Source organism: Myotis lucifugus, unplaced genomic scaffold (assembly GCF_000147115.1).
Source record: "Myotis lucifugus unplaced genomic scaffold, Myoluc2.0 scaffold_85, whole genome shotgun sequence".
Classification (NCBI taxonomy): Eukaryota; Metazoa; Chordata; class Mammalia; order Chiroptera; family Vespertilionidae; genus Myotis; species Myotis lucifugus.
The window spans coordinates 2,106,128-2,118,307 of NW_005871133.1; the positions used below are offsets into that span (position 1 = coordinate 2,106,128).

At 44.8% G+C, this 12,180-nt stretch overlaps 2 protein-coding genes across 3 annotated transcripts in view; one reads left to right on the forward strand and one right to left on the reverse strand.

The window, feature by feature from the left end:
- Positions 1-205: 205 nt before the first annotated feature.
- PIGH (phosphatidylinositol glycan anchor biosynthesis class H) lies at positions 206-6,928 on the reverse strand. Of its 2 annotated transcripts, none has more exons than XM_014457802.2 (4): positions 6,684-6,928; positions 3,203-3,412; positions 2,508-2,588; positions 206-847 (listed from the first exon to the last, which is right to left on the reverse strand). In XM_014457802.2, exons 1-4 carry the CDS (start codon positions 6,861-6,863, stop codon positions 755-757), a joined length of 564 nt encoding a protein of 187 aa, XP_014313288.1. In that variant the 5' UTR covers positions 6,864-6,928; the 3' UTR covers positions 206-754. The 2 variants fall into 2 exon arrangements, with proteins under 2 accessions (XP_014313288.1, XP_006091061.1); XM_006090999.3 differs by having other exon boundaries at positions 2,508-2,591; positions 6,684-6,926.
- Positions 6,929-7,491: 563 nt separating this feature from the next.
- ARG2 (arginase 2) overlaps positions 7,492-12,180 on the forward strand; it is a 42,135-nt gene continuing 37,446 nt past the window's right edge. Inside the window, exon 1 of the mRNA XM_023755846.1 lies at positions 7,492-7,686. Coding sequence (XP_023611614.1) covers positions 7,678-7,686 — 9 coding nt within the window. The 5' untranslated portion in view covers positions 7,492-7,677. The remainder of the gene's footprint in view (positions 7,687-12,180) is intronic.

Below are 12,180 nucleotides of genomic sequence, written 5' to 3' on the forward strand. Positions count from 1 at the left end.
CCAACAAAGGCTTCTATAGTTTGCTTGTTTATCCTTCTTTAACATGTTCCTAGAAACCAAAGTCGAATTTCTGTCTGGACTTTTGTCTCATTCCTCTCGGCAAAAGAAGTTTTTGAGTAACAAGAGTATTAATGTGCTTCATACCCTGACTGAAATGCCACATTCATGTCTGTCAGTCAAAATCAGGTGTCTGTGAACCAGGCAATTACTGTACATGTTTAGGAAGGAGACCTGTTTATTAAGAGATTCATCATATTTAACCCTATACAGACAAAGGAGCTAGGGGGAGAGTCTAGTCTTGTGGGACATTTCTTCCCACTAACCCAGTGCCTGAAGGGCTGGACTATTTTCTTAACTTTTATATAACTGGAAATTGTCTTTCTCAAGAGATCTGATATCAATTTCCCATTATCTTGCTCCACAAAATTCAACAAAAAGTCAACTTGAATGTGCTTAGAAAATTCGCAAAGTGCTCTTTGTCAACATGACCTTTGACAAACCGTTTCTTACGGTCTCCTCTCATTGGTAACGTACACATACCTTACATGGGGAGCACTGAAATACCAGGAACACTTGGCTCAACATCACACAATGAGCTGAGTTCCAGTCACCTGCTCTGTGGCTCAGATCCACTGCATCCATCCTGGTTCCTAGGGCCGTGTCCACATGATGGTTTGAATACAGCAAAAAACACCAGCTTAGGAGTCATTTCCCCTCTCATCGGAAGACAGCCTGGCCTTCTGAATGCTGGGGCTCATGGGCTTGTGGATGTGGCTTTCCCGGGTGCCAGGATCTCCTGGCAGCTCCTGTATACTTCAATCAAGCAGTCCAGCCGGGGCTTGGCACTCTGAAGGCCAAAGGGAAGAAAGGCACAGTCAAGGTGAACAAGAGAGCTTAGGAGTGCTGCATCCCTGTGCAACCTCACTCTCACCCACACCCAGGGTCTATAGGCACAGGTGGCAGAGTGCAGGCCTCACAGCACCTTGCTGGAAGAGTCCCTTACTAGGCCCTTAGCCCAGCCTGTGAATTCTGCAAAGCCAGATCTCAAAGACAGTTTATAATCTGTATAAGTTTCATGATCTCCATCAAAGAGCAAGCAAGAGGGTTAACAAGGAGACCCTCCTGGGGAGTGTCACAAGCTGTGGGACAGTCCTCAGAGACAAGAAAGGCAGCTTCACATGTCAACATCGACAAATACTGTGTATAAGGAAATGTAATACAACTGAGTTAAAAGAAAGCCACAGAATGGGAAAAAGATGAGGATGGCATATTCAATAAAAGTTTGCTACCCAAATACATAAATTGTTACAAATGCATAATCAGTATCTACATTCTACTTGACTAAGAGAGGAGGTATGGATAGTTTAAAACAAGAAGAAATACTAATAGGTAGATACAAAGAAATATGAAAAGTCTCTGTCATTTAAAGAAGTACAAATTTAAAATTTTTAATTCCTTTACCGACATACTAAAGAAGCTATACCCACTGTTAGCCAAGACTAGAAAAACACAAATCCCCCCAAAGTATATAAAGTTGTCCAATCTCTAGAGCCAAATCTCAAATACTGTAAAAATCCATGAAGCTATTCATAAACTTTAATAAAATAATTTTGAACTATGATGCAAAAGAATTTTAGCTTAGCTGCCTTAAATCCTTTGAGAAACAGGGCAGTGAGGCAGTAAACTGCAGATGTGAATTATACACCTATAAAGGAATTTATTACAATTATGTTTATATGAGTGGTTTTGTATGAGAAAAGCAAAAAATACCCTAGGATGTGATTTCAAAAGTTAGCAATAGAGTGGCTAAATAAACTGATACTTGACATGATGGTATAATTATTTAGTAAGTACAGTGGCCTTTGTAGATGCATGAAAATATGCATGTCAAATTTAAAAAGCAAGATACAAAACAGTGTATACCGTAACAGTATGTGTAGATCAGTAACATCTACGTAAAATCATATTGGTAGACTGACAGAGCCCAAGGACATGAATAGTGATTTACAGGCAGAAGTTGCTATCTATTTTTTCCCTAAAATTTGTGTAAATTCGTAATATTTCTGAAAGCCTGTATTTGCCTCAAAAGGAGCTCCTGAGCCCTAGCTGGTTTGGCTCAATGGATAGAGCGCCGGCCTATGGACTGAAGGGTCCAAGGTTCGATTCTGGCCAAGGGCACATGCCTGGGTTGTGGGCTCGATCCCCAGTAGGGAATGTGCAGGAGGTAGCCAATCAGTGATTGTCTCTCATCATTGATGTTTCTATCTCTCTCCCTTTTCCTTCCTCTCTAAAATCAATAAAATATATATTTTTTTAAAAAGGAGCTCCTGAAAGAACTAAAATCCTAATTCTCACTAAAAATAGCCATCAGGTATCCACATATGTTCCTGACAACAAGAGTTTACATTGCTACTGTACAGAAGTAGCCGTGGATAGGCAGAGGGGTGGGGGGTGGGGGTAGAGGATTTCTTTGGAGAAGAAAGTTAAGCCAAGTGTTCTGTGCTCACCGGGAAGACAGGTACTACTTGGGATATCCCATTTGGTTCCATCGGGTCGTTCAATAAAATGCAAAGGTAGTAAATCACCTTCTGCTGTAAGAAAATACATCAAATAGCAGAGATCTAAGTGAAACTCATTTTGTCTCTTTTTCTTCAAGGGATGGCTAAAACTTTTTCATAAATAGTTATCTCTAAGTAGAACACTTGATAGCTTTTGAAGTGAGGGAGAAGTATATTCTCATGCAACAATCACCACCAGGGATGATTCTGAAGCTGAGCCAAAAATAAAATTGAAATGCTGACACCCTATCCATGAGCACCTGCTGTGTCTCTTTAAAAAGGGACACCCTGGTTGGGTAGCTCCATTGGTTAGGGCGTCATCCCCATATGCCAAGGTTGTGATTCAATCCCTGGTCAGGGCACATGCAAGAATCTACCAATAAATGCATAAATAAGTGGAAAAACAATCTCTCTCTCTCTCCCCCCTCTAAAAATAAATAGATAATAAAAAAAGGACATATCTTTTTCAATAGACGTCACTTTTATGGCTTTGGACATAACCAAAAGGAAACACTGCAAGTACTGGAGCAGAGAATCCTCAATTTTTTGTGACATCTAGTACTTCAGGTACTAAAACAGTTCAACTCCAGGCACACTCCATGGGCTACCCCTCCAGAGGAGACTGATACCACTTACATACTTACCATATAAATAGCCTCATTAATGATAACGTCCTTCACCTTGCCCATCTCAATGAAGGTGGTGCTTTCTTTGCCAGAGGCATAGGATGAAGTCATCTGGATGCCCAGGGAATCAATGATTAACAGAGTCTCCTGATCAATCTTCACAAAATGGAGGTAACCAAGCAGGCCTATGAGGGTGATGAAGATGGCAGCAGAGAGGATCATGCTGTTCTGAAGAGAGAGCCAGACACCGGCAGTAAGATTACCAGATGGTCTTCTGCATACGCCACTGTTTAATAAGTCAACTCCAGGCAATGTAGGAAAAAGCCTTTGTTCTGCTGTGAGTTGAACAGGTAAGAGGAACATGCATGGAGGAAGAGGAAATCACTTTCATTTGTGCTCTGTAGAACTATGAAAGCATATGATGAAATACAGACAACAAACAGATAGATCCTGGAAGAGAACCTCTATCAGCAAAATATCCATCAGAAATTTTTCTTCCCAAACTGCAACGTAAGGACTCAGACCTTTCCTCTCACACTCCCGCAGAATAATATGTAGTGCAAAATCAGACTGAGCAATAATAAAATGCTTCACACAGTATAAGAGATACAACCCAACCACTCCTTCCTAATAGAACTTCGAGTGAATCATGATTGGTTCCCACTCCTGCCAATGACTGGTTTAGAAACGGACACATGACACAACTCTGACCAATGAGATGTGAGGGGAGATCTCCTGGAGGGGTTTCTGGAAAACCAAGTCCATCTTAAAAAGATATAAGGAAGATAAGGTCCCTACATGCTGAGGGTGTTTTTTTTTTTTAAATATGTTTTTATTTCAGAAAGAGGAAGAAGGAAGATCGAGAGAGAGATTGAAGCATCAATGATGAGAGAGAATCATCGATTGGCTGCCTCCTGCACAACTCCTACTGGGGAGCAAGCCTGCAAGTAGGCATGTGCCCTGACTGGGAATCCAACTGTGACCTCCCATTCATAGGTCAATGCTCAACCACTGAGCCACACTGGCCAGGTAATCCTGAGGTTCTGATATCTGCAACTACTATGGACTCTGTCAGACCATGTGGAAAGCTAGGCTGAGGATAAGTAGAGTACACCAAGATGAAAACAAAACAAAACAATCTACTGAGCCTTTTATGCCCTCCTACCTCTTGACATTGTGTTTTGTTAAGTAACAGAAAATAACAGAGATTCTCATGTAGAACTCTTTTAGTTGTTTTGGGTTGTGACTAACTGATGTGTTAAGGCTGACTGATGAACTGATATGACTACCCGATGTGTTAAGGGCTCAAGATGGCATTTATTCCTTTGATTCCAAGACACATTTACAACCTTTTATCATTTCTGATGTTGAAATGTGTTTTTCTATTGATGTGTGTTTCTTTCATGAAGCACTGTTTTCTTTTTTCCATAAAGCTATTATATAGAAGGATGGCACCGGAAAAAAATCACTGGCCTGGAATAAAAAGAGATTCAGTAATTTATGACTGTCATTCCTTGAGGGCAGGAAGTGTCTTATTATTCTTTGTGACTGACAAGGTGCACTCCTTGACCTAACTCTAGTCAAGCTCTTCTAAGCCCCTGACCCTGGTGTCCATCATTGTTGGGCCTGCATTGCCCAGTTGTAGCAAGAATCTTGCTAAGTCAGTTTAGAGCAGCGGTTCTCAACCTGTGGGTCGCGACCCCTTTGGGGGTCGAATGACCCTTTCACAGGGGTCACCTAAGACCATCAGAAAACACATATATAATTACATATTGTTTTTGTGATTAATCACTATGCTTTAATTATGTTCAATTTGTAACAATGAAAATACATCCTGCATATCAGTTCTTTACATTACGATTCATAACAGTAGCAAAATTACAGTTATGAAGTAGCAACGAAAATAATTTTATGGTTGGGGGTCACCACAACATGAGGAACTGTATTAAAGGGTCGCGGCATTAGGAAAGTTGAGAACCACTTGTTTAGAGAGAATTCCCACCTGACTGGTCTTCAGCACGAATCCTGTCAAGTCAGTTTAGCCCCTGATATTTCCTTTTAGTAATTTCCCATCCACTGACCCCCCACCCTGCTCCTCGACTATAAATTCCCATTTGTCTATGCTGTATTCAGAACTGAGCCCAATTCTATACTGAGGTCTTTTTTCTCCTATCGCAATGGTATCCTATTGCGGAGCAGACTGCTGGTGGGATCTCTGGAGGAGGAACTTGCCCAGAAAGAACACTGAATAAGATCTGTTTTTACCACTTTAACTATTAACCAGTTCTGATTTTCTTTGAAACCTTCCTTTAAATTTTTTAAATTTACTTTTAGAGAGATACAGAAGGAGGGAGGGAGGGAGGAAGAGAGAGAGAGAAAGAGAAACTTCAATTTGTTGTTCCACTGGGCATTTAATAAGTATCTGTTCCCTCCTCACATGACCATATATTATAAATTAAATCTTTGGGGGCAAGGGGGAGGAGCAGGACTGTCCTGGCAACTTAACTGACTTATGAAGGAACTTTTAGATATAACTTGACACAAATTAAGGCAGTCCTAATTATGCATATATCTATGCTTGAATGGCAAAAACAGCTAATGGGTGCAGTAAAGGATGCGGTAATGGAAGCAATATCCAAATTAAAGAATAAATAGTCCTGCTGTACTTACTCTGACCAGATCACTCCTGAAATAAAATATGCAATTCAGGGCACTCCATATGAAACTGAAAAAGGCAATGAGGGTGATTCCTTTCATTTGAGGGCTGTCACAAAACCACTGTACGTGACCCTCACAATGCTGAGGAGCTGGCGTGGCAGACATCAATTCCATTTTAGGGATGTGGAAACATCTGGGACAATAGGAATGGGTCTGGAAATGGAGCTTAAAAAACCTACCCATCTCTGAAATGTCATAATTCTTTAGAAAGTACTTGAAGTTGGGGGAGCGGTTGGGAGGAGGAGGAGTTAGACTGCCTTGGAAAACAGATTAGGAAGAACTGTCAATGCGAAGCTCTTAACCTGTGTGTGTGTATACACACCCTGCACAAGCCCACACACCAGGAGCCAGCGACAGCCTCCGCGCGACTACAGAGAAGGTACGGGGAGCAGTGGTTCCCGAGCGGGGAAGGGATGGCGAGGACGATCCGCGAACAGTTCTCGGGCCCCTCGGAGCTGAATCCCTGGGAGCGTGCGCTACATAAGGCGCATGGAAGTTGACGTTTGAGGCTGTCGTGCAAGGACCCGGTGTGTACGGGCTGGAACCAGAGCACAGCAGCGACCCAAGGGAGGAAGGACAGGGCACACCCTGCACTGGCCGTCATGGAAAGAGCTGTCCAGCAGCGGACGGCGTCCCCAGCGCCAGCGAGCTCCCACCCGCCGGCCCTACGACTGTAGGAGGGTCCGCCGCCGAGAGGTCCGGGCTCGACCCCACGACCCCAAAGACCCTTCCAACATCGCGTCCGGGCACCGATCGCGGGGAGGGGCGGCCCGGCCCTTACCTCGCAGAGGGTGAAGAGTCCGTAGGCCGCCAGCCACACGGAGCAGGTGACAGCGGTGAGCGAGCGCAGCGAGAGCCGCGGGCAGCTGAGGCAGAACTCGCGGCAGGACGGCGAGTAGTAGCGGCGCTGCAGGGCCAGGCGGCCGCCGTAGATGTCCGAGAAGCTCAGCTCGTCCTCCATGGCCGGAGGGCACGCACCCCGCGGGCCCAGCGCGGCGGCCGCCAGCCAGCCCCAGCCTCCCGCCCGCGTCCTCTCGCGGGCTCTGAGCCACTTCCGGGGAGCGGGTGGCCACGCCCCCCACGCTCCGCGCAGCCTCAGTTCCGCGCGGCGAGCCGGAGCGGCGGTCTTGCGGTTCAGTTCGGCGCTCCCGCTTGGCTGCGATCCTGGGATTGTCTACTCCGAAGCCTCCTAGGGGGCCCGCAACTCGGAGGACCGCTGAAAGCCGCTACTAACGTGCTTTTTCTCGATGAACTGGTTTCTGTTTCTAAGCAAAGCACACCCCCAGGAGACAGTCCACAGGTATTCATCCATTCCTGTTCATTCATTCAGGAGCGGAGGGGCCTGCGGTGAGCAATGTTGTCCAGGCCCCTTGCCTTCAAGAAGCTTCCTTGCTGGTGAGAGAAACAACATGGAAGTAACTTCAGACTCGCAGGGATGACTTTCAACAGTGCGGACAGGAGAGCCTCTCTGCGGACCGACGCTGGAGCCACAAGGGTGCGGAGCAGGCTGCTGGGTGGGATCTCTGGAGCAAAGCCCCTGAGGCCGACACGGGGCGGGGGGGGGGGGGGCTTATTGGAGGAATAAAGGTCCGAGCCGGCTGACGCCCGGGGAATGCCGTTGGGAATTGAGGGGGGTAGATAAGGGTCAGATCCAGGAGGGTCTTGCAGGGCCTGGTAAGGATTTGGGATTTCACTGCCCAGGACTTCTCTCCCCCAAACCACTGCGTGCAGCTGGGAGTAGGCAGACCGAGCTGGGAGGTGAGCAAAAGCGGAAGATGCAGAAGGTATGGATAATACATTAATAAACGCATGAGTAGCTGGGGCCTGTGGGTTCCCTCTTTCTCCGTAGGATATGGCCCCAGAATGGCAGTGTGGCCTGTTAAGGAGTCATGAAGCTTCAGACCGGAGGCAGCATCGTGTATTAAAGAATTGATCCCTTTGTGTATACAGATATGTCGTGTAACGGTCTCACAACTTCGAGTCTTTCTGATGAAAGTTAGGTTAAGTTTCTCCATCGCCATCCAAGATTTTGTTTCCTTCCCCCCTCCCCCCGCAACGGATTTTCTTCAAGTATTGCTTTGTTTTTCCAAATTGTCTATCCTGAATCTTACCAAGCAATCAATATACACCCCTCTCGGTTTGGAAAATATCGTGTGATATATTTTATGATTATAAAAGTTTGAATATGGTGGAGATTTTGAAAAATGCAGAAAAGAAGAAAAATATTTTCACCACTCAGGAATAAGCACTGTTGATGTTTTGGGGGGACCTCTAGTCCTGGGAGTTCTTAACATGGGCTCCATGGATCAAGGATAGAATTACATCTTTGGTTTCATTAACTTCTAAATAAAATTTAACATTTTATTATGAATGTAGGCCATAAACCAATTAGTATTAGCAATACTTGTGATTTTTGTCACTGATAGAAACCCCAGATATTTTCATTTCATAATAATTGTTAGTTATCTCAAAATGTCATTTCTACTCATCACTACTTCAAAATTGCAGTCATTTTTAGACCCACTGTTAGATCTTGTTATTTAATGTGTCAATAGAAACACATATTACTATAATATTTAAAATATTTTTATAAGTGTATTTTAATTTTTTTTAATCCTATGTATTTTATTCATTTTAAAAAGATTATTGTAATAAGGAGTCTGTTAGATTTATCAGAATTACAAAGGGTTTGTGGCACACAAAAAAGGCTAAGAACCTGTGCAGACTCAGAAGGTTCACAATATAGAGTCATAGAAAAAAAGAAAAAGACAGCAAAATGTACTTAATTTTTTTGAATATTAAATTATTAGGGATAAATACTGTGGTAATATAATTCCAAAATCTATAACCACTTTGCTCTGTCAGATCACAGTGTCATCATAACTCTGTTATGCAGTTTGGTATCTCAATAAAAATTGAAACCTGTGTATTTGCCATTTACCTAGAAGCCAACTGGGATATAAGTGACAAGTTTTCTTGCACATGACCCTGTGGAAACAGCAAGGGATGATTCTTTAAGCTCTCAGTGTTGGACTTCAAAATATTAACCAGCCTCACAAGTTCAGTGGACTGTATCAGCAAGGAAGGGCAGCTAGTGAAAAGAACGTAGACTTAGTTGGCAAGTTTCTCCTGGGAGTTTTAATATCTTTTTTCAGGGTCACTGAAAGAATCTCGCAACTAATTCCCTAGTAAATTCAATTGTGGAGAAGCAGAAAATGGAAGCATGAGAAACGTGTACTTGATGTTTGTCAAGGTAGGCTAACTGCTATTTTTTTTTAAAAAAAACACATTTTAGTGGTTTAACACAATAAATGCATATTTATTGACTGTCTGCAATGCGGGTGCTCCTGGTCACATGGCTGGTAATTTTTGCCAAGTGGTGATTCAGAAACCCAGGCTCCTTCAATCTAGTGGCTTCACCATGCTTGGGGCCCCCTCATGGTCCTCTCCATTGGATCCTCTGCCTCTGGCCAACAGATGAGGAGCAAGAATGGAGGATCATACCTGGGAGGATTTTATGGCCAAGCCTTCCACCTACATTCCATTGGCCAGAACTCATTAACATGTTCTGTCTAATTTCAAAGGAGGCTGGGAAACATGGCCTATTAGCTTGCCAGGTGAAGAAAGAGAAAAGATTTTATGACTAACTCATCAGTCTTTGCTATAGTTTCCAAGAGTCTGGCTACAAGAATCAGAATTAATTTTGAGTGATTTGGGCATCATGGTGGCATACATAGAATTAATCTGACATAAGATAGGTAATTAGTTCTACTGGTGAAGTTATTTTTGGAACATGAGTGTCTATGAATATGAATAATAATTCTATATAATAAAAGCCTGATATGCAAATCGACTGAACGGCGGACAACCGGTCACTATGATGCGCACTGACCACCAGGGGGCAGGCACTCAACGCAGGAGCTGCCCCCAGCCCGCAGGCCCCAGGCTGGCCAAGGCAGGTGCCAGCGGGGGCCTCCTGATTGCCCCGCCAGTCGCCCCGCAGAGGGAGGCAACTGGCGGCAGCGGCGGGGGGTGGGGCTGGCGAGCAAGTGACACCAGACTGGCCAAGGTGGGTGTCAACGGGGGACCCCCCCCATCACACCATCGGTCGCCCCACGGAGGGAGGCGACCAGAGGCAGCGATAAGGGGGCAGGACCGGCCAAGGTGGGGGGGGCCCCGATTGCCCCACTGGTTGCCCCACAGATCGGCCCTGATCGCCAGCCAGGCCTAGGGACCCTACCCGTGCACGAATTGTGCATCAGGCCTCTAGTCTATAATAATAAAAGCATAATATGCTAATTAGACTGGACAGCTGAACGACCTTTCAGACGAAGTCAAGGCTGTGAGGGCCAAGGCAAGCCGCCATGGCTGCGAGGGCCGAGCCCTTTGCACAAATTCCGTGCATTGGGCCTCTAGTCTATATTATAAAAGCCTAAGCGACTGTTACAGTGAAACAACCGAATGACCAGTTGCTATGATGCACACTGACCACCAGGGGGCAGATACTCAATGGAGGAGCTGCCCCCTGGTGTGGGAGCTTCTCGCGACTCCGCCGCAGCACTACCGAGCAGCAGGCACAGCCGGCCGGCCGGGATGAGCACAAGCAGCGCAGCACCCGGCCCTGATTTGAGCGCCTCCCTGGCTGCCTGCCACTTGGCGCACTGCTACATCCCCTGAGGTAGGGATGCGAGAGGGATGCCCAACTGCTGGCTTAGGCCCGATCCTGGTGCCGTTCTCTGTAGAAGGCCGTCAGTCTGAACAGCCCAGTGACTCAGGGAAGCATAGGGAACTCAGGGTGAGCCTGCCTCCGTGCTTCACTCACCCACTTGATGGTGTTCACAGGAAAGACTGTCATAGCCCAGCTTGTGCAAATGCAGCAGCTGCTGAAGCTCAAGCAGCAGGCCGTGCAGCAGCAGAAGGACATCCAGCCACAAGCCGGCAGTCAGACATCCCCAAGGGGCCCTGGACTGCGAGAGGGTGCAAGCCAGTCTGAGGGACCCCCCCCCCCCCCCCTGCCAAGTACACAAATTTCGTGCATCGGGCCTCTAGTAAAAATATAATTAAAGAATTCAATTAACTTAATTTTTATGGCTCATGCTGGATTCTTGTTTTTTAAATATATTTTTATTGATTTCAGAGAGGAAGAGAGAGGGAGAGAGAGATAGAAACATCAATGATGAGAGAGAATCCGTGATCCACTGCCGAGCATGACCCACACTGGGGATAAAGCCGGTAACCCATGCATGTGCCCTGACCCTGATTGGGAATTGAACTGTGATGATGCTCAACCACTGAGCACACCGGCCAGGCCATGCTGGATTCTTAAAACTTTTTTAGTATTTACTTACACTTATGGATTGAAAGGTTGTTCTAAGACTACGGTCTTATACTGTAGTTTTTAATTCTATTTTTTATAATTAACTGAGAATAGGTCTCCTATTTAGGGCCACTTATTCATAGGGGAGGAAAAATAAAGGCCCTTATAAATATAAAGAAATCCAAAATAGGCTTATAAAAAGGTAAGTATTGCTAATTATACCTCAATTTTACAAAAGCAAATGAAAAATTATAAAACTTGTTGCAATTGGAGAAACCAAGATGGCGGCATAGGTAAACACCGGAGATTGCTGCCTCGAACATATTTTATCTTTTCTTGTTTAGAATTCCAATTTGATTTATCTATAGAGTGTTTCGGATTATCTCTTTATGTAGCTTTTTGAGTGGTTGCTCTAGGTATTACATTTCATACACAAATATTTTAGGAAAAACTCAGTCTTCCTCTTGTGTTTCTCCTTTACTCTCACACTGATCCATAATAATGAGGAATTAGTAATTTACTATTCATTCCCCTGATGCATAATAATGAGGAATTAGTAATTTACCTCTTAATAAACCATGGGCAGTAGAAAGCCACTGAAAGTGACATGCAGGATTGATTTAGAATGGTCAATCTGGTGACTCCCAGTAAGTGCTCAAAAAGAGGTTTTTGCAATAGTCCAGGAGATACTGAGGTAGTCTGTGCCAGTACTAACTTCAGAAAACAGAGGAAAGGGGAGAAATTGGATGTGGTGATGGGCAAAAGAAAGGTGCCAAAATAATTCCAAGGATCTGAGCAAGTGTGGCAGTAACAGTGACCGAATCCCTGATGGCATCTCTACTGTTCCCTACATCTCCCCACCCTGGAGAACTTCTTAAAATTTAGGTTGCTGGTTCCCCATCCCCAGAGTAACTAAGTAAGCTTGGGGTAGGGCCCAATAATTTGCATTTCTGACAAGTGT

What these genes read in the sequence shown, in the direction of transcription:
- PIGH (XM_006090999.3), bottom strand. Translation starts at nt 6,863, where the DNA reads ATGGAGGACGAGCTGAGCTTCTCGGACATCTACGGCGGCCGCCTGGCC. An exon ending in GACTCTTCACCCTCTGCGAG is followed by an intron (nt 3,413 to 6,683) that starts GTAAGGGCCGGG and finishes CTCTCTCTTCAG; the next exon opens with AACAGCATGATCCTCTCTGC. An exon ending in TTAATGAGGCTATTTATATG is followed by an intron (nt 2,592 to 3,202) that starts GTAAGTATGTAA and finishes ATTTTCTTACAG; the next exon opens with CAGAAGGTGATTTACTACCT.